Below are 22,975 nucleotides of genomic sequence, written 5' to 3' on the forward strand. Positions count from 1 at the left end.
AAAAAGGCTAATTAGATTTGTCATCATAGTACAGTATATTATTTAAGTAAAGGTAATTGTACAGGAATAGTACAATCAGATTGTATACTCTAGTGTATGGCCAGCATTAGATTTTGTTTTTTGACTGATTATACATTCTGATAGTGTCTGAAAATGGTTATTCTTTTAAAGTTGAACTTCCGTCTTAAGATTGTTTTAACATTTACAGAAAATGTTAGATTACTTGAAAGAGAAAAAGGATGCAGGATTTTTCCAGAGTTTGTCTGGCCTAATGATGTCATGCAGGTGAGTGGATTTCTGTGTGTGTGTCTATGTGTGTATATGTGTGTATGTATATATATATATATATATATATTTTTTTTTTTTTTTCAATTCTAGAATATACTTTCCTTTGGCCTTGGAAAAAATGTAATCCTGTTATTTTCAATTGCTAAGTGTAAAGCATAACGTTCAGCCAGTTTCTTTTCTCGTGGTGAAATGCAACACTGTAACGCATATTACTAGAGTCAACAACTGATTCAAACCCACACTTTTTTTACCTTACAGGGTACACTAAACACAAGGTCAGCTCAGTAGTGTTACTAATAGTACGGCAGAACCCCCTCAACAACGTAGGTCGATTCAAGACCAATTCTCATTTTGTTCTTTGTCTCTTTTTCCTTCTTTATTCAGTGTTCTTGACTTGAATGCATTTGAAAGACAGAACAAAGCAGAAGGCCTTGGAATGGTTACAGAAGAAGGAACGCGTAAGTATGAGCGTCATTCCCATGAACACCTATCATCGAAGATTAAAGTCATACTTTACAAAAAAGCTACAGACATTGTGAACAGCATATGGCTTTACCACATTTAAGAATCCAACTTTTTGAAAATAAGATTCTAAATCCTGACTGAAGCATTAAATGTTATCACTTGCAAAGGAATACTGTAGTGTGTAGACATTTAAAACTGTACTCCATGCCCTGTATTCATCTAAAGAAGTAATAAAAGGCTGCATCTTTTTGTAAAATTGGGAAACTAACGTATAAGATCAGAACACAAGATAGCACTCACATTTTAGGGTTTTTAAACGTAACTGCATCTGTGCATGTTGGGCATATTATATTGCTTTTTCGACACAGCCTTTCTGCTTTTGGGTAACACAATCCACATTTTGGTGGACTGACCATTAAAAACACGGGCTGAACATTTATGTGGAGTGGCTTGATGTGTGTCTATACTGGAATTAATCTATGTTTATACAGTTTTTTTTTTTTTTTTTAAATGCCAAAACCAGTTAGAAGACAATATCAAATCTATGGTGCAAATTTTTAGGAAAAAGTAAGTTGCTAAATGACATGTTTACAATAGCCACTGACATGCCAATAACATGACATAATAGCCACTTTAGCAAATCAATAATATATTGTTTAAACTAACTATGTTGCTTCAAAAGTCAATCCACTAAAAGTAGATTTTTTAAGTTTGTGAGCATGCCAGGCTGTTGAAACACCCTGCAGCTTCTAATTTACCTTGATGGCTCCTAAGATGTCATAGCATCTCTCTAGGGGTTTTTATTAATTTACATTGCTGCAGGAAGAATAAGAATGTCTGTGCTGCAACAAGAAGGTTGAGACTTTATCACAGGATGTGACAGAGCTGGGAACTAAGGTGGTAGGCTCAAGCAACCCAAAGATATTTGAGATACGAATAGGTTCACAGCAGTAGTGTTCATCCATAACAAAATAGCAGTTTCAGATGAACTGAAACTTTTTTTTACACCTAAATTCCTTTTTAACTGTTAGTATCGGATTAATCTTTCCATATCTTATAAGCTATTCATCCCATAAAGAGGTCTTTTAGAATGGCCTGAGTGTCATGTTAAACAAGCATGCTGTGGAGATCTCCTTTAGTGTGGGAAACACAAAATGATATTACATTCGTAAAATGCTTTTGCATAGAAAACCTTCCAATACTTCTCTGAAGCAGTGAACTTGAACTGTTTCTCCCATCTATATTATGAATGATTTGTCACAGTGTTTAGAGAGAAAGTCTGATTGAGCATTTGCTTTACTGCCCAGATGAAGAGCATGTTAAGGTCCATTTTGTCACTGCAGAGTGCTGATTTCACATTTTACACCAGCAACTTACTATCTCTCCCTCTTTTTTTATTCTTCCATGCACAGTTATTGTCCGGGAACGAGGTAGGTGATGCTTCTTTTCTCAGATAAATGCATCCCTAATTACATTTATTTCTCGGCATTTGTTACAGTTTACATGTCATGCTAAGGTCTGCATGCTTCTACTTGATAAACAAGCAGATCAACTTTCATCTTATCAACATAAGCCCCCTGACATTAATTATCTGTTTATCACTAATATTCAGCTCTTACTATCCTCTGGTTTTGTTTCACATATGTTTTTTAGGTTGTCAAGTACACGTTTCCTCTCTCTGACACTGTAATTGCACAGTATGTGTTACATTTATTAAATGTAACTTATTTACCTTGTAGAAGGCACAGAGTTACACACTATTTTACTATAATTGCTTATCTGAATATTATTGTTAAAACCATATTTATAACTTTGCTACTGTACATACCTAAACTCGTTGATTTGTATAATTACTGTAGATACCTGACACAGCATCCTGTCACAAAATATCTTTTGGACGCCAGCATTAAAATAAAAATCTAGTATAGTTACATAGTTACATAGTCAGGTTGAAAAAAGTCCATCTGGCTAATCTAATAAAAAACAAAAAACAGTTAAGAAAACACAACCATACAATCCCATATACACAATCTTATACCCGCAGTTGATCCAGAGGAAGGCGAAAAACCCCAGCAAAGCATTATCCAGTTTGCAGGGGAAAAAAATTCCTTCATGATCCCACGAGAGGCAATAGGATATTCCCTGGATCAACTTTACCCATATATATTAGTACGCAGTTATGTACACCTAGGAAAGAATCCAGGTCTTTTTAAAAACAATCTAGTGAGCTGGCCAAAACCACCTCTGGAGGGAGTCTATTCCACATTTTCACAGCTCTTACTGTGAGGAAACCTTTTCGTATTTGGAGACAAACTCTCTTTTCCTCTAGACTTAAAGTCCTCTGTGATGACCTTGAAGTGAATAACTGAACACCAAGTTCACTATATGGACCCCTTATATGGACCCCTTATGTATTTGTATATGTTGATCATATCCCCCCTTAATCTCCACTTCTCAAGAGAAAATAAATTCAGTTCCTCTAATCTTTCCTCATAGCTGAGCTCTTCCATACCTCTTATCAGTTTGGATTTTGGTTGCCCTTCTCTGCACTTTCTCCAGTTCCCTGATATCCTTTTTGGGAACTGGTGCCTAAAACAGAACTGCATATTCCAGATGAGGTCTTACTAATGAGTTCTACAGGGGCAAAATGATATCTCTCTCTCTGGAGTCCATGACTCTGGTAATACAAGAAAGGACTTTGCTTGCTTTGGAAACTGCATCTTGGCATTGCATGCTATTATTAAGCTTATGATCTACCACAACACCCAGATCCTTCTCCACTATGGATTCCCCCAGTTCTACTCCCCCTAGTATGTATGATGCATACATATTCTTAGCCCCAAGTGCATAACTTTACATTTACCAACATTAAACCTCTTTTTCCACATAGTTGCCCAATGATACAGTGCATTGAGGTTGGCTTGTAAGTTGAAGACATCCTGTAAGGAAGTTATTCCACTGCAAAGCTTGGTGTCATCTGCGAAGACTGAAATGGTACTTTTAATCCCAGACCCTATATAATTTATAAAAATGTTAAAAAGGTGGGATCCCAACACTGAACCTTGGGGTACACTACTGATAACCTTAGACCATTCAGAGTAAGAATCACCTCCTCATAAAAAGAAATCAGGTTGGTTTGACAACTTCTGTCTTTCATGAATCAATGCTGTCTGTTGCTTAAAATATTTTTTTTCAGCAATAACTAATCTATGTGGTCTTTTATTAAACTCTCCAGTATCTTCCTGACTATAGAAATTAAACTAACAGGTCTATAGTTACTTGTCAAGGACTTTGATCCTTTTTTAATATAGGCACCACATTGGCCCTACGCCAATTCAGTGGTACTTTTCCAGTCCTTAACGAGTCCCTAAAAATTAGAAACAAAGGCTTTGAAATGACAAAGCTCAATTCTTTTAGGATGCGTGGGTGGATGCCATCTGGTCCAGGCACTTTATCCACCTTAATTCTGTCAAAACATTTCTGGGCCATATCACTTTTGAGCCATTGTGGATCATTTGGGGCTGTGTCAATACCATCCTCATTATGGTCATGAGCTCCCCCATGCTCCTTTGTAAACACAGAGCTGAAGAAAGTATTTAATACATTTGGCTTCTCTTTGTCCCCAGTCACCCACTCCAGATTATTTTGTAAAATGCCTACATGCTCAGACCTGACCTTTTTACTATTAATATATTTGAAGAATTTTTAGGGGTTTGTCCTACTATCTTTTGCAATCTGTCGTTTATTTCAAATTTTTGCATCCTTGATTTTCTTTTTACATATTCTGTTATATTCTTTGTAACAATTAAACAATGATAGTGTTCCTTCATTTTTATATTTTTTAAAAGCTCTTTTGTTAACATTTATAGCTTTTTTAACTTTGGCTGTGAGCCACATAGGTTTTATTTTGAGCCTTTTAAACATATTTCCCATGGGAATATACTTTGCAGTGAGTTTGCATACAGTCTTTTTGAAGAAAGTGTCAATGATGGAAATAAAATCTAACTTTTGTTGACATATTATAAGAATGTCTAATCTGTAATTTGATGCCTTTTGGAGATTTTTCCATCTTTCCTTGGCTTCTTTATGCACATTAATACAAATTTTTACCTGGGGTGCCCAAACTTTCGATCCCCACTGTAGACCTCCTGGGCTTTGCCTCTCAGCCCCTGCATTTAACATGAGTCCATTTAAAAATGTTATTAAAGTCTTAGTTTTTTAATGAAAAAAATTACCATGTTATACTTACCTGCTCTGTGCAAAGATATTGCACAGAGCGCCCCCTTACTTCTTCTTTTTTTTGGTCCCCTGCCAGCGCTTTCCGCTCCTCCTCCAAGTGCCCCCATAGCAAACTGTGTGCTATGAGGATACTCAGGCAGACACGTTTCTAAGCCACACAGACACACACACAGCTTGGCTTGGCCCTGCCCCCAACTCTGTCCTCACATGATTTGACTGACAGCAGCAGGAGCCAAGTTTTGTATATTAACCATGTTCAATATGCCCCTGCAGAAGGAAGTTTGAATTTTTACCGGATTTAAAGAATAATAGCTGGCTGCAAATAGAAGTAGATTGGTAAATGCTATTACATTAATAACATAAAGGCTTATGCACCAGGTATGTTACAATGCTCCAACAACTTAACTACTAGACTGCAAATGAGTTGATGCAGTCTTCAGATCTATCTAACAAAGTCTAAACTTTTTAAGCAGGAAGCATGACTATTTTGTAATACTTTAAATGTATTTGCATGTTTTTATATCTATGATATAACACTATAATCTGTAAATGTTGTAGCTAGGGGCTCTCTTAGAGTTAGTTTGAGGGCCAGTTTGAGATGCTTCTGAATTCATTCAGAATTCATTGCAGGTGCAGTTGACCTGCAGTTGGCCTGCTTTAAGCTGCTTTTGCTTTTGTATGGATTTGTTTGGGGAGCGAATAAGTTCTGAAGGAAATAAAAATCTGTTGCCACAGGCAAAATAAGCATTGGACACAAAGCAAGTTTAAGTGGATTTAAACACACCAATTTAACTGTTTCCCAAAAGAGTTACATTCAAGGTATGCTTTGAATGATAACTGGTAAAATTACTAGTGTGCTTATGTCAGCTCTAAACTGAACCGTCAAGCAAACAAAAGTTTAGTGTCAAATCCGATCACATGTGCAGAACTATGGCAACTGCAGATCAAACATAGGACAAGATTGCATGTTCTTTGCTGTAAAGGACAGGAGGGTTTAATTTTGCTTTAAAGGATAAATTCATCTTTCGTAACATGTTACACCCATATTCAGGGTGTAACATGTTAGGAATGGACCAGCCCCCGCACCTCCCTAATTCCCCGATCTGACAGCTAGCGGGTATCTCTGTTAAAAGGTGAACTTATCCTTTAAATGCAGCAAGCTTTTAGTTACTTTCAGAGACAAATAGTTTGTATTTTATTTTTTTCAAACATAGCTGAAATGTTTTTGGTATAAATAAAAGATGCCTTTGAAATGCTTTTGCATTGACTTCTATAAAAAGTTTTTAAGCCAAAACAATGGGACGCATATCAACAGCAATAATAAATGCAAAAAGTTGCTCTACTATATCTTATTTGAAGTTCTTCAGGAGTCTTCAAAAATGTTCACAAACAAAAAAAAAAAAAAAATGAATGTCGTATATAAATTCACTGTGAAACTCATTAGGTTTAGTCACATATAAGTAGATTCTGAGTTTTGTGGTGTAGATACCTGTTACTCAACTACAGATAAAACAGATGGTAGCATAACTGTACAGGAAAGATTACTCGTATGTATTTGCTTAACATGACTTGACTTCATTTGTGTTTCCCAGGTGAGAAGGTTTTGCAGAATGATGAGTTTACAAGGGACCTTTTTCGATTCCTGCAACTTCTGTGTGAAGGACACAACAATGGTAAGATATTTAATCAAATGTTTTAATGTGTCCTTTCTACCAGGACTGGGCTGATAAACTGGCAGGAGAGGCACCTACCTTCAGAGTTCACTGATGGAAGTACAACTGGGGCCTCAGAACTGCAGCTCCTGCAGATTTTATCAGGAAATAAGTTATTTCCTATGTAATCTGTGGAGCATGACTCTTAATTAGACAGTCAGGTCCCACTCTGTGTATCAAGAGTGCTAACAGTTGCTCCTGTATTAATATAGCCTGCCAGCAGTATTTGTAAATCAAATAATAATAATTTTTTGATTCACACATAATGTCAGTTGCCTTTTTTTAATCAATTAGTTATTTCTATTTACCACTAATAAAACTCCTCCATTGCCCTTCCCCCTTAGCTATTATTTATTTATTTTCTATTTTTTAACATTTGTATCTGAACTGTTTCCTCTTTCATTTATTGTGTTAGGGTCCTTTCACACGGCCGCTCTGTGTGTCCGCAAATCATCCTATTTTTTTGCGGATGATTTGCGGACATAATGTAAGTGAATGGCACTGCGGATGTCAGCAGAATACCATCCGCTGACATCCGATTTTCCTCCTTTCAGTTCTGTTCCATTTTTTCGAATGGAACAGAACCCTATTTTTTCTTCCGTGTAAAAAACGGAAAGGAAGGAAAATCGGATGTCAGCTGTGTCATACGCTGACATCCGCAATGCCATATACTTACATTATGTCTGCATATCTTCCGCAAACGGATGGGATGATATGCGGGCACACGGAGCGGCATGTCATCCGCTCCGTGGAAAAAAAAAAAAAAGTCCCGCAGCGGACCTTTCACACGGAGCGGCCGTGTGAAAGAAGCCTAAGTCTTTGTAGTACTTTTTTTTTTTTTTTTTTATATTCTTATCTATGCCTATATTTCTGTATATGCAAATGAATGGAGGGGAGGGTGTCCTGACAGTGCTTTCCATACATAAATGAAAAAATGATGAGCCTGACATTTACAAATATTTGGTTCTCATACTAATTGCCTGTCTCTGTGAAACGGGTAAACCAAGCAGAAGATAAGTGCTGGGGCTGCAGAGCCTACTGGTACAGTCATAAGATCCTTTGAAGTTTAAAAATGAACTGTAATGTGCCAATGCATTCCTTACAATCCCCTTCCCTCCTTGTTCATTATTCAATAAAAGCTGTATAGATTCCCCCTTCTCCCTTTTTAAAATGTGACCACTTTGCTGAGACTATGATCTCATCACTGGCTTCTGGAAGTTCCTATATTTTTTTCAGGCCTCAGTTGTATGGAACAAGCTGGAAGAAAGCCCATGCAACACTGTAGCCTTTTTTTGTTTTTACCAAAAGCACATCCATTCAATGGGTTTGTTTTAGGTGTATTTATGCTAATCAAGTGTATCTAGATGGGTGGGCTTGTGTGCGACCCACACCGCAATTAGCAGGGGAGCATAGAATGCCCCAGTCTTCACTCCTGTGCAGAATCGGTCGGCTAAGTGCCCCAGCTTTGCAGGGGACAGTCTACAGATTTACAGCCAATTTACTTTAAATTCCAAGCAAATTTTATACAGTATATGTAGCAGAGGAAGTCACATGTGGTACAGATCAAAATACAAACCTTGATAATTCCAATATAACTACAATGCTTCCTGCACAGAAAGAAAACACAGCAGCTCCATGCACAAAGGCTACTATTCTTACTGCACACATTTTACTCACACAGATTATTAGAGTTCAGCGGTCAGTAGTAAGAAGTGCAGAGTTTAGCATTCAGCAGCAAGATATGCAAAGTTCAGGGGTCAGTAGTGAGGAATGCAGAGTTATGGGATTGTTAGAGAGGAACACAGAGTTCAGTTAGTAATGGGTACTGCAAAGTTCAGGAGTCAGTGACATATAGTTCAGTGGTCAGTAGTAGGTAACACAGAGTTTAGTTCAGTGGTCAGTAATAAGTAGGGTTGAGCGAACACCTAGATGTCCGTGTTCGACGGGTTCGGCCGAACTTTAAAAAAAAGTCCGGGTCCGTGTCCCGGACTTTTACCGAACTTTTCCCGGACACCGAACCCCATTGAAGTCAATGGGGACCCGAACTTTAAGGCACTAAAATGGCTCTAAAACACCAAAGGAAAGGGCTAGAGTGCTGCAAATGGCAGCAAAACGTAATTAAGAGCATGGCAAGTGCTCTGCAAACAAATGTGGATAGGGAAATAACTTAAAACAACAAAAAAAAAACAGAAAAATAAAACAATGTTCTTCTTCATCTCTGAAGGACGAGGCCCATATGGAGTAGGAGGGAGGTTGAGGTGGTGGTGGATGTGGCGGTGACATAGGCGTGCGCACAGGGTGTGCTGGGTGTGCCTGGGCACACCCTAATCACCTAGGGCACATAGCATTGCCAGTGAGGAGATGGGAAAGATCTCCCTGGGACCTGCTCTGCTCTATTTCTCCTTGCCTACAGGTACATGGCCCCGATACATTACTCTCCCTGCTGGCAAACACATGCATGTGTATTTCAACTTTGGGGTGCACACCTTAATGCAATAGGCTGCGCACACCTATGGGCGGTGTAGGTGGAAGCGGCGGTGGAGGAGGACCAGGGCCGGATTAACAGCATCATGGGCTTGGTGCTGAGGATTTTGAAGGGCCTTAAGGGCCGTGCCTTGCCATGCACCCAGAGGAGGAAGGGTGCAGCCATGCATGCCTAATTCAACATGGGATGCTGTCTCTGAAGCCCATAAACACATCCATGCATCGCCAACTGTCCCTCCTTGTCCGGCCTTCACGCTGTGTGGGGAGGTTCTGAGGGTGCTGCCTGGGGAAGCGAGCATAGAAGCCAGACTTCTGTGTTTACAAGTGACAGAAGAGCGGTAACAGTGAATATGGCCAACCCGGGGCCTATATAAAAGGTAGGGGCCTGGAGCTGCAGCTCCAATAGCCCCTACATTAATCTGGCCCTGAGGAGGAGGACGAGGTAGCCAACACTGCTTCTTTTCAAAAATTTTAAATGAGGGTACACCCCAAAAGAGTGAGAAAGAGCAAAAATGGAACAATGGGTGGGTAAGGTCGGTATCCATTGCTATTCTGCATAAGGTACGGAAAAGTCCCGTGGGATCCATGCCTGGTTCATTTTAATGAACGTGAGCTTGTCCACATTGTTTCTGGACAGGCGGCTGCGCTTGTCTGTTATAACGCCCCCAGCCGTGCTAAATACCCGTTCAGATAATACACTGGCTGCAGGGCACGCCAGCACCTCCAAGGCGTAAAGGGCAAGCTCAGGCCATGTGCCCAATTTGGAGACCCAGAAGTTGAAGGGGGCAGACCCGTCATTCACTACATGTAGGCGTGTGCACACATACTGCTCCACCATGTTGGTAAAATGCTGCCTCCTGCTAAGACGTTCCATCTGAGCTGCTGGTGCTGCTGTTTGTTGTGGCGTGCTGACAAAGCTTTTCCACATTTCGGCCATGCTAACCCTGCCTTCTGAGGTGCTGGCGGTGCCCTGGTTGCGTTGGCGACCTCCTCCTCCTCCTCCTCTGCCTTGTGCTTCCACTGTGGCCCCGCTGTCAGATGGGAATGCCAGCAGCATGGCGTCTACCAGCGTGCGCTTGTACTCGCGCATCTTGCGATCGCGCTCCAGTGAGTGAATTAAGGACGGTACGTTGTCCTTGTAACGGGGATCCAGCAGCGTGGCCACCCAGTAATCAGCACAAGTTAGAATGTGGGCAACTCGGCGGTCGTTGTGGAGACACTGCAGCATGTAATCGCTCATGTGTGCCAGGCTGCCCAGAGGCGACGAAAGGCTGTCCTCTGTGGGAGGTGTATCGTCCGTGTCCTCTGTATCCCCCCAGCCACGCACCAGTGATGGCCATGAGCTGGCCTGGGTGCCACCCTGCTGTGAACATGGTTCCATCTCCTCCTCCAGCTCCTCCTCCTCCTCATCCTCCTCATCCTCCAGAACTGTGCCCCTGCTGGACAATTGCGTCCCTGGCGTTTGCGTGTGCAGGAACCCACCCTCGGAGCCCCTTGCGAATGACTGCCCTAAAAGCCTTGGAAATGTTACCTCTTCATCCTCCTCCTCCTCCTCATCCTGTGCCACATCCTCTTCCATCATCGCCCGAATTGTTTTTTCAAGGAGGCATAGAAGTGGGATAGTTAAGCTGAGAACGGCGTCATTGCCACTGGCCATGTTGGTGGAGTACTCAAAACAGCGCAACAAGGCACACAGGTCTCGCATGGAGGCCCAGTTATTGGTGGTGAAGTGGTGCTGTTCCGCAGAGCGACTCACGCGTGCGTGCTGCAGCTGAAACTCCACTATGGCCTGCTGCTGCTCGCACAGTCTTTCCAGCATGTGCAAGGTGGAGTTCCACCTTGTGGGCACGTCACATATGAGGCGGTGAGCGGGAAGGCCGAAGTTACGCTGCAGCGCTGCCAGGCGAGCAGCAGCAGGGTGAGAACGCCGAAAGTGCGCACAAACGGCCCGCACTTTCTGCAGCAGCTCTGACATATCGGGGTAGTTTTTAAGGAACCTCTGCACCACCAAATTCAGCACATGCGCCAGGCAAGGGATGTGCGTCAAACCGGCTAGGCCCAGAGCTGCTATGAGATTTCGCCCGTTATCACACACCACCAGGCCGGGCTTGAGGCTCGCTGGCAGCAACCACTCATTTGTCTGCTGTTCCATGCTCCTCCACAACTCCTGCGCGGTGTGTGGTTTGTCCCCCAAACAGGCAAGTTGTAAAACTGCCTGCTGTCGTTTACCCCTGGCCGTGCTGAAGTTGGTGGTGAAGGTGTTACGCTGTCCGGATGAGGAGGCGGTAGAGGATGAGGAAGCGGAGTAGGAGGAGTTACGAACAGGAGGCAAACTGAAGCGCCCTGCAATCCTCGGTGGTGGAAGGACATGCGCCAAATTGCTATCCGCCTCAGGCCCATCCGCCACTGCATTTACCCAGTGTGCCGTTAGGGAGATATAACGCCCCTGACCGTGCTTACTGGTCCACGTATCCGTAGTTAGGTGGACCTTGGCACAGATGGCGTTGCGCAGTGCACACCTGATATTTTCCCCCACTTGGTTGTGCAGGGAAGGGATGGCTTGCCTGGAAAAGTAGTGGCGGCTGGGCACGACGTACTGTGGGACAGCCACCGACATAAGGTTTTTAAAACTGTGCGTCTCCACCAGACGGAATGACAGCATTTCAAAGGCCAATAATTTTGAAATGCTGGCATTCAGGGCCAGGGATCGCGGGTGGGTAGGGGGGTACTTCCTCTTCCTCTCAAGTGTTTGGGAGATGGAAAGCTGAACGCTTCCACGGGACATTGTGGAGATGGTTGTTGGTGACCCAGGTGGTGGTGTTGCTGACAGATCGTCTGTTTGCGGGGTGGCAGGTGCCGGTATCACTACAGATGTGGCTGGAGCGGCCGAGACTGCAGCAGAAGAGGAAGCAGGATGAGCCAGAGACGTTTCTTGGTTTTGAAGGTGTGTACTCCACTGCAGCTCGTGCTTTGCACTTAGATGCCTGATCATGCAGGTTGTGCTCAGGTTGAGAAGGTTCATGCCTCGCTTCAAGCTCTGATTGCACAGGGTGCAAACCACTCGTGTCCTGTCATCAGCACATTTTCTAAAGAACTTCCACGCTAGAGAACTCCTTTGAGCTGACTTTGGTGCGCTCGTTCCCTTGCTGCGTTGGGCAGTAGCGGGCGTAGTGTCTAGGGCACGGCCGCTCCGCTTCTGCACCCTGCTCCCTCTTCTGCTGTGCTGGTGGCTCTGTGCGACCACCGCCTCTTCCTCCAAACTACTCAGGTCACCTGCATGACGTTCATTCCATGTGGGGTCGAGGACCTCATCGTCCTCCACATCATCTTCCACCCAGTCTTCACCCCTGCCCTCCTTGTCGGTCTCCACAATGCTGAACGCCGCAGCAGTTGGCACCTGCGTTTCGTCATCATCGGAGACGTGCTGCGATGATCCTTGCATGTACTCATCTTGAGAAATAAGTGGTTGGGCATCGCTGCACTCAATCTCTTCCACTTCTGGGGCAGGGCTAGGTGGATGGCCCTGGGAAACCCTGCTGACAGAGTCCTCAAAAAGAATAAGAGACTGCTGTATGGCTTGGGGCTCAGACTGCTGGCCTGATTTGCAAGGGGGTGAGGTGAAAGACGGTTGGACATTGGCTGCAGGTGCCAACTCTGACCTTTCTGCAGTAGACTGGGTGGGAGACAATGTGAAGGAACTGGAGGCACTGTCAGCAGCAAACCAATCTACTATCGCCTCAACTTGTTCTGGCCTCATCACTTCTAGGGGCGTTTGATGCCCTACCAAATACTGATGCAGGTTCTGTCGCCTACTCACACTTGAGGAAGGTGTTTCACTTGTGCGTGTAGCTGGCACAGATCGACCATGTCCTCTCCTTGCAACAGGAGCTCTACCAGCAGCACCACGACCCAGGCCACGGCCCTTATTTGACGGTCTCCTCATATTTCTGTAATTTAAGATCTTGCCCTAGAAAGGTTTTTATTGAATAGCGGAATAGAAAATATGATCCAAAAAAAGTGTATGTATATCACACGTACACAACCACACTAGGCCCCAATTACTATTGTTTGTACCCCTAAAAGGCTAGATGAGGAGTAGGGGGAGTATGGAACAGGCAGCACCCTCAAACCTTCAGAAGTATGAGATGAACCCCAACAACTTGGAAAGGTGGATCTCTCTCACACGTACCGACACAGACTATCCCGCAATTCAATTGATCCTCAAAGGTTTTTATTGAATAGCGGAATAGGAAATATGATCAAAAAAGGTGTATGTATCTCGCACGTACACAACCACACTAGGCCCCAATTACTATTGTTTGTACCCCTAAAAGGCTAGATGAGGAGTAGGGGGAGTATGGAACAGGCAGCACCCTCAAACCTTCAGAAGTATGAGATGAACCCCAACAACTTGGAAAGGTGGATCTCTCTCACACGTACCAACACAGACTATCCCCCAATTTAACTGATCCCCAAAGGTTTTTGATTAAATAGCGGAATAGAAAATATGATCCCAAAAAAGTGTATGTATATCACACGTACACAACCACACTAGGCCCCAATTACTATTGTTTGTACCCCTAAAAGGCTAGGAGTAGGGGGAGTATGGAACAGGCAGCACCCTCAAACCTTCAGAAGTATGAGATGAACCCCAACAACTTGGAAAGGTGGATCTCTCTCACACGTACCAACACAGACTATCCCCCAATTTAACTGATCCCCAAAGGTTTTTGATTAAATAGCGGAATAGAAAATATGATCCCAAAAAAGTGTATGTATATCACACGTACACAACCACACTAGGCCCCAATTACTATTGTTTGTACCCCTAAAAGGCTAGGAGTAGGGGGAGTATGGAACAGGCAGCACCCTCAAACCTTCAGAAGTATGAGATGAACCCCAACAACTTGGAAAGGTGGATCTCTCTCACACGTACCAACACAGACTATCCCCCAATTTAACTGATCCCCAAAGGTTTTTGATTAAATAGCGGAATAGAAAATATGATCCCAAAAAAGTGTATGTATATCACACGTACACAACCACACTAGGCCCCAATTACTATTGTTTGTACCCCTAAAAGGCTAGGAGTAGGGGGAGTATGGAACAGGCAGCACCCTCAAACCTTCAGAAGTATGAGATGAACCCCAACAACTTGGAAAGGTGGATCTCTCTCACACGTACCAACACAGACTATCCCCCAATTTAACTGATCCCCAAAGGTTTTTGATTAAATAGCGGAATAGAAAATATGATCCCAAAAAAGTGTATGTATATCACACGTACACAACCACACTAGGCCCCAATTACTATTGTTTGTACCCCTAAAAGGCTAGGAGTAGGGGGAGTATGGAACAGGCAGCACCCTCAAACCTTCAGAAGTATGAGATGAACCCCAACAACTTGGAAAGGTGGATCTCTCTCACACGTACCAACACAGACTATCCCCCAATTTAACTGATCCCCAAAGGTTTTTGATTAAATAGCGGAATAGAAAATATGATCCCAAAAAAGTGTATGTATATCACACGTACACAACCACACTAGGCCCCAATTACTATTGTTTGTACCCCTAAAAGGCTAGGAGTAGGGGGAGTATGGAACAGGCAGCACCCTCAAACCTTCAGAAGTATGAGATGAACCCCAACAACTTGGAAAGGTGGATCTCTCTCACACGTACCAACACAGACTATCCCCCAATTTAACTGATCCCCAAAGGTTTTTGATTAAATAGCGGAATAGAAAATATGATCCCAAAAAAGTGTATGTATATCACACGTACACAACCACACTAGGCCCCAATTACTATTGTTTGTACCCCTAAAAGGCTAGGAGTAGGGGGAGTATGGAACAGGCAGCACCCTCAAACCTTCAGAAGTATGAGATGAACCCCAACAACTTGGAAAGGTGGATCTCTCTCACACGTACCAACACAGACTATCCCCCAATTTAACTGATCCCCAAAGGTTTTTGATTAAATAGCGGAATAGAAAATATGATCCCAAAAAAGTGTATGTATATCACACGTACACAACCACACTAGGCCCCAATTACTATTGTTTGTACCCCTAAAAGGCTAGGAGTAGGGGGAGTATGGAACAGGCAGCACCCTCAAACCTTCAGAAGTATGAGATGAACCCCAACAACTTGGAAAGGTGGATCTCTCTCACACGTACCAACACAGACTATCCCCCAATTTAACTGATCCCCAAAGGTTTTTGATTAAATAGCGGAATAGAAAATATGATCCCAAAAAAGTGTATGTATATCACACGTACACAACCACACTAGGCCCCAATTACTATTGTTTGTACCCCTAAAAGGCTAGGAGTAGGGGGAGTATGGAACAGGCAGCACCCTCAAACCTTCAGAAGTATGAGATGAACCCCAACAACTTGGAAAGGTGGATCTCTCTCACACGTACCAACACAGACTATCCCCCAATTTAACTGATCCCCAAAGGTTTTTGATTAAATAGCGGAATAGAAAATATGATCCCAAAAAAGTGTATGTATATCACACGTACACAACCACACTAGGCCCCAATTACTATTGTTTGTACCCCTAAAAGGCTAGGAGTAGGGGGAGTATGGAACAGGCAGCACCCTCAAACCTTCAGAAGTATGAGATGAACCCCAACAACTTGGAAAGGTGGATCTCTCTCACACGTACCAACACAGACTATCCCCCAATTTAACTGATCCCCAAAGGTTTTTGATTAAATAGCGGAATAGAAAATATGATCCCAAAAAAGTGTATGTATATCACACGTACACAACCACACTAGGCCCCAATTACTATTGTTTGTACCCCTAAAAGGCTAGGAGTAGGGGGAGTATGGAACAGGCAGCACCCTCAAACCTTCAGAAGTATGAGATGAACCCCAACAACTTGGAAAGGTGGATCTCTCTCACACGTACCAACACAGACTATCCCCCAATTTAACTGATCCCCAAAGGTTTTTGATTAAATAGCGGAATAGAAAATATGATCCCAAAAAAGTGTATGTATATCACACGTACACAACCACACTAGGCCCCAATTACTATTGTTTGTACCCCTAAAAGGCTAGGAGTAGGGGGAGTATGGAACAGGCAGCACCCTCAAACCTTCAGAAGTATGAGATGAACCCCAACAACTTGGAAAGGTGGATCTCTCTCACACGTACCAACACAGACTATCCCCCAATTTAACTGATCCCCAAAGGTTTTTGATTAAATAGCGGAATAGAAAATATGATCCCAAAAAAGTGTATGTATATCACACGTACACAACCACACTAGGCCCCAATTACTATTGTTTGTACCCCTAAAAGGCTAGGAGTAGGGGGAGTATGGAACAGGCAGCACCCTCAAACCTTCAGAAGTATGAGATGAACCCCAACAACTTGGAAAGGTGGATCTCTCTCACACGTACCAACACAGACTATCCCCCAATTTAACTGATCCCCAAAGGTTTTTGATTAAATAGCGGAATAGAAAATATGATCCCAAAAAAGTGTATGTATATCACACGTACACAACCACACTAGGCCCCAATTACTATTGTTTGTACCCCTAAAAGGCTAGGAGTAGGGGGAGTATGGAACAGGCAGCACCCTCAAACCTTCAGAAGTATGAGATGAACCCCAACAACTTGGAAAGGTGGATCTCTCTCACACGTACCAACACAGACTATCCCCCAATTTAACTGATCCCCAAAGGTTTTTGATTAAATAGCGGAATAGAAAATATGATCCCAAAAAAGTGTATGTATATCACACGTACACAACCACACTAGGCCCCAATTACTATTGTTTGTACCCCTAAAAGGCTAGGAGTAGGGGGAGTATGGAACAGGCAGCACCCTCAAACCTTCAGAAGTATGAGATGAACCCCAACAACTTGGAAAGGTGGATCTCTCTCACACGTACCAACACAGACTATCCCCCAATTTAACTGATCCCCAAAGGTTTTTGATTAAATAGCGGAATAGAAAATATGATCCCAAAAAAGTGTATGTATATCACACGTACACAACCACACTAGGCCCCAATTACTATTGTTTGTACCCCTAAAAGGCTAGATGAGGAGTAGGGGGAGTATGGAACAGGCAGCACCCTCAAACCTTCAGAAGTATGAGATGAACCCCAACAACTTGGAAAGGTGGATCTCTCTCACACGTACCAACACAGACTATCCCCCAATTTAACTGATCCCCAAAGGTTTTTGATTAAATAGCGGAATAGAAAATATGATCCCAAAAAAGTGTATGTATATCACACGTACACAACCACACTAGGCCCCAATTACTATTGTTTGTACCCCTAAAAGGCTAGGAGTAGGGGGAGTATGGAACAGGCAGCACCCTCAAACCTTCAGAAGTATGAGATGAACCCCAACAACTTGGAAAGGTGGATCTCTCTCACACGTACCAACACAGACTATCCCCCAATTTAACTGATCCCCAAAGGTTTTTGATTAAATAGCGGAATAGAAAATATGATCCCAAAAAAGTGTATGTATATCACACGTACACAACCACACTAGGCCCCAATTACTATTGTTTGTACCCCTAAAAGGCTAGGAGTAGGGGGAGTATGGAACAGGCAGCACCCTCAAACCTTCAGAAGTATGAGATGAACCCCAACAACTTGGAAAGGTGGATCTCTCTCACACGTACCAACACAGACTATCCCCCAATTTAACTGATCCCCAAAGGTTTTTGATTAAATAGCGGAATAGAAAATATGATCCCAAAAAAGTGTATGTATATCACACGTACACAACCACACTAGGCCCCAATTACTATTGTTTGTACCCCTAAAAGGCTAGGAGTAGGGGGAGTATGGAACAGGCAGCACCCTCAAACCTTCAGAAGTATGAGATGAACCCCAACAACTTGGAAAGGTGGATCTCTCTCACACATACCAACACAGACTATCCCCCAATTTAACTGATCCCCAAAGGTTTTTGATTAAATAGCGGAATAGAAAATATGATCCCAAAAAAGTGTATGTATATCACACGTACACAACCACACTAGGCCCCAATTACTATTGTTTGTACCCCTAAAAGGCTAGGAGTAGGGGGAGTATGGAACAGGCAGCACCCTCAAACCTTCAGAAGTATGAGATGAACCCCAACAACTTGGAAAGGTGGATCTCTCTCACACGTACCAACACAGACTATCCCCCAATTTAACTGATCCCCAAAGGTTTTTGATTAAATAGCGGAATAGAAAATATGATCCCAAAAAAGTGTATGTATATCACACGTACACAACCACACTAGGCCCCAATTACTATTGTTTGTACCCCTAAAAGGCTAGGAGTAGGGGGAGTATGGAACAGGCAGCACCCTCAAACCTTCAGAAGTATGAGATGAACCCCAACAACTTGGAAAGGTGGATCTCTCTCACACGTACCAACACAGACTATCCCCCAATTTAACTGATCCCCAAAGGTTTTTGATTAAATAGCGGAATAGAAAATATGATCCCAAAAAAGTGTATGTATATCACACGTACACAACCACACTAGGCCCCAATTACTATTGTTTGTACCCCTAAAAGGCTAGGAGTAGGGGGAGTATGGAACAGGCAGCACCCTCAAACCTTCAGAAGTATGAGATGAACCCCAACAACTTGGAAAGGTGGATCTCTCTCACACGTACCAACACAGACTATCCCCCAATTTAACTGATCCCCAAAGGTTTTTGATTAAATAGCGGAATAGAAAATATGATCCCAAAAAAGTGTATGTATATCACACGTACACAACCACACTAGGCCCCAATTACTATTGTTTGTACCCCTAAAAGGCTAGATGAGGAGTAGGGGGAGTATGGAACAGGCAGCACCCTCAAACCTTCAGAAGTATGAGATTGTGTTCACTGTACCCCACAAAGATTGAGTTCACTGCACCCCACAATGATTGTGTTCACTGCACCCCACAAAGATTGTGTTCACTGCACCTCACAAAGATTGTGTTCACTGTACCCCCCAAAGATTGTGTTCACTGCACCCCACAAAGATTCTGTTCACTGTACCCCACAAAGATTGTGTTCACTGCACCCCAAAAAGATTGTGTTCACTGCACCCCAAAAAGGATGTTGTTCACTGCACCCCAAAAAGGATGTTGTTCACTCCACCCCAAAAAGATTGTGTTCACTGCACCCCACAAAGATTGTGTTCACTGCACCCCAAAAAGATTGTGTTCACTGCACCCCAAAAATGATTTTGTTCACTGCACCCCAAAAAGGATTTTGTTCACTGCACCCCAAAAAGGATGTTGTTCACTCCACCCCAAAAAGATTGTGTTCACTGCACCCCAAAAAGATTGTGTTCACTGCACCCCACAAAGGATTTTGTTCACTGCACCCCAAAAAGATTGTGTTCACTGCACCCCAAAAAGGATGTTGTTCACTGCACCCCAAAAAGGATTTTGTTCACTGCACCCCAAAAAGATTGTGTTCACTGCACCCCACAAAGGATTTTGTTCACTGCACCCCACAAAGATTGTGTTCACTGCACACCAAAAAGGATTGTGTTCACTGCACCCCAAAAAGATTTTGTTCACTGCACCCCAAAAAGATTGTGTTCACTGCAGCCCAAAAAGATTGTGTTCACTGCAGCCCAAAAAGATTGTGTTCACTGCAGCCCAAAAAGATTGTGTTCACTGCAGCCCAAAAAGATTGTGTTCACTGCAGCTCACACACAGAAAAATGGATGTGGATCACTGACACCTGCCTATCTCCAATCCCACACCACACAGCAATATCGATTGTAGTTTGTAGAACACAGTTTCCCTAAAATTCAGCAGACTCTGTCCCTAACAGGATTGAGAAGAGATCGTAGATCAGGATTGAGTGCAGACCCCACCCCCCACACAGCAATATCGATTGTAGTTTGTAGAAGACACTGACCCTATAATTCAGCAGACTCTATCCCTAAAATGCCTACAACTCGCCCTGCCTAAACACTCCGACCTGTCCCTCAATTCTATCCGGACACAAATGGTTTTTTCCTGCCTATCTTTCCCTAATCAGCAGCCAGCACGTTGATGTGTGCTCTGTCCCTGAATCTAAGCAGCATAATGACGCCGCTGCGGCTGCCTCGAACTTATAAAGACTTGGTCACATGCTTCAGACGGCCAATCACAGCTACTGAGACATTTGCAGGCATGGCTGGGATGGCTTAAGGCACACCAGTTAAACGATTGTTGATTGGCTGTTGAAAGCCCGCCATGAAAAGAGCGCCAAAGCATGCAAAACCCGGAAATAAAACGACCGAACACGGATTTTTACCCGAACATACAGTAAAGTGTCCGTGTCCGTGTTCGGGTACAAAAAATCCAATTATTCGGTACGAACACGAATAATACAGTCCGTGTTCGCTCAACACTAGTAATAAGTATTGCAGAGTTCAGGGGTCAGTAATGAGTATGCCAGAGTTCAGTGGTCAGTAGCAAGGAATGCAGAGTTAAGACTGGTTGACACGGAGGGAAGAGTTCAGAGGTCAGTAGCAATGCAGTTTTCATTGATCACTAATAAGCAATGCATATTTCATTTGTCAGTAATAACTATCGCAGAGTTCAAGGGTGGAATGTTTGTGATACAGATCAGAGCTCAGTAGTAAGTATCACAGAGTAGACAGGTTACTAATAAATAATGCAGAATTATGGGGCAGTAGTAAGGAAAGCATAGTTCAGTGGTCAGTATTAATGCAGAGGTTAATGGTCAGTAGTAATGCAGAGTTCAGTGGTCAGTAGTGAGGAGTGAAGACCTCAGTGGTAGGAAATGCTGAGCTCAGTGGTCATTAGTGAGAAACACAAAATTCTTTGGTCAATAATAAGTGACACAAAGTTCAGTGATTAGTAATAAGTAATGCAGAGTTCATTGATGAGTAGTAAGTAACGATGAGTTCAGTGGTCAATAGTAAGTGATGCATAGTTCAGTGGTAGTTCAGAGTTAATTGATCCGTAGTAAGTAATGCAAAGTTCAGTACTCAGTAGCTAGAGCTTTAGAGTTCAGTGGTCAGGAATAAGTGACGCATAGTTCAGTGGTCAAAAGAAGGTAGTTCAGAGTTTAGTAGTCGACAGTAAGTAACACAGTATCCATTGATCAGTAATAAGCAATGTAGAGTTCAGTGGTCAGTAGTAAGTAATGTGTAGTTTAGGGGTAGTGAGGAGTGCAGAGTTCAGGACTCAGTAGTGAGAAGTGCAGAGTCCAATGGTCACTAGCGAGGAGTGTAGAGTGCAGTGGTCAGTAGTGAGGGGTGCAGAGTCCAGTGGTCAATAGCAAGGAACACACACTTCAGTAGCAAAGAAAGCACAGCTCAGTGCTCTGCAGTGAGAAACAAAGAATTCAGTGGTCAGTAGCGAGGAACGCAGACTTTAGGGGTCAGTAGTAAGTGATGCTTAGTTGATTCATCAGTAGTAATCCAGAGTTAAGTGGTTAGTAGTAAGTAATGCAGAATACAGGGATCAATAGTAAGTGAAGCACAGTTCAGTGGTCAGTAATAACAAACACAAAGTGGTCAGTAGTAAGTAACACAGAGTTCAGTTGTCAGCATTGAAGAATGCAGAGTTCAGTAGCAGTAATGCGGAGTTCAGTAGCGAGTTCAGTGGCCAGTAGCAAGAAATGAAGAGTTTAGATGTCGCTAGGCCTACTGTTCCTATCCAATACAAAGGAGCTATCTTCTCTTCATTTGATCTAAGTCAGGATTTCTTCTGTATCAAAGGTGAGGAAAACTATTAATATTGCAATCACAATGAATAATAATTAGCTCAGCACATAACCACATGATGCACTTTTTACCATTATAAATAATGCAGAATAAGTTTTATAAAATGCTGGGACAGCAGCATTCCATGTGTCCTCTGTGTTGCCTAATGAAATATGCCAATCACTCACATGTTACTTGTCACTAGTAAATATGTACCTTAGTATAATTTACTGTTGTAACAGATCCCCAATACTTGGACCAAGTATTTCTGTCTTAGGTCCCCAGAATCTCCAGTGATGCAGTCCTGGCCCTTCAATTCCCCCCAAACATCAGCCTCCAGCTTGATGAAGGTTAAAACAAATGACACTTTATTTACCAACTCACTTGCAATATATATCCAGTAATTAACATACCTGGCCATCTGGACAGACACAGGTGAATGAGACTGCAACATTATCATAATTAATTCAACACACAACAAACCCAAAACATAGCCGAATACACATTCCTAGACGTGTAAACACACTTAACCTCTAAACTGATGAAAGCAGGAGACATAGGCTCTCAGACAGCCCGTCTCCAATTTCAGCACACCTTATTAGAACTGTCAATACACATCCCCCCCCCCCCAGTATACCAAAGCTGAGTCTTATGTCATTAGCATCTGTTTAGTCTCTCCTGGTGTGAAGTCCTTTTGCAGCTTAGGCCCAAAGTCTGTGTCGCTTGGGGTGACAGGGATTTGAGTCCAAAGCAAAACTACTCCCATTGTCCCCCAGCATATACCCCCACACAGAGGTGCACTGCCCTACAAGCCAGGGCCCATAGTCCGTGGGCAGGAGGCTGGCCTCCACACTCCTCCAGTAACCCGTGACGAACGTCCCAGCAAATGGGCGTTCGTCACATATCTCCCTCCTCCTGGGGTGACTAACCAGACCCTAGACCTCCAACTGGTTTGGGTCTGTGTTAGTCTGGTGTCTTTTGCCAGGCTGTGCCATGCTCCAGAGGGCCTCCTGCCCTACGTCCCAATTAAAACATCCGGGGTCTTCCTGGGCAGGGCACCAGCTATAATCCACTCCAGAGGC

The 22,975-nt window shown here is 43.2% G+C and overlaps 1 protein-coding gene across 7 annotated transcripts in view; it reads left to right on the forward strand.

Moving 5' to 3' along the window:
• Positions 1-22,975, forward strand: part of LOC309569543 (ryanodine receptor 3) — a 1,308,933-nt gene that overhangs the window by 1,116,504 nt on the left and 169,454 nt on the right. For all 7 annotated transcript variants that reach the window (XM_082275412.1, XM_082275411.1, XM_082275414.1 and 4 more), the window contains 4 exons: positions 209-285; positions 673-746; positions 2,166-2,183; positions 6,585-6,665. In XM_082275412.1, the coding sequence (XP_082131538.1) occupies positions 209-285; positions 673-746; positions 2,166-2,183; positions 6,585-6,665 (250 nt within the window). The remainder of the gene's footprint in view (positions 1-208; positions 286-672; positions 747-2,165; positions 2,184-6,584; positions 6,666-22,975) is intronic.

This window comes from Pelophylax lessonae (genome assembly GCF_965119305.1).
Source record: "Pelophylax lessonae genome assembly, chromosome: 13".
Taxonomy (NCBI): domain Eukaryota; kingdom Metazoa; phylum Chordata; class Amphibia; order Anura; family Ranidae; genus Pelophylax; species Pelophylax lessonae.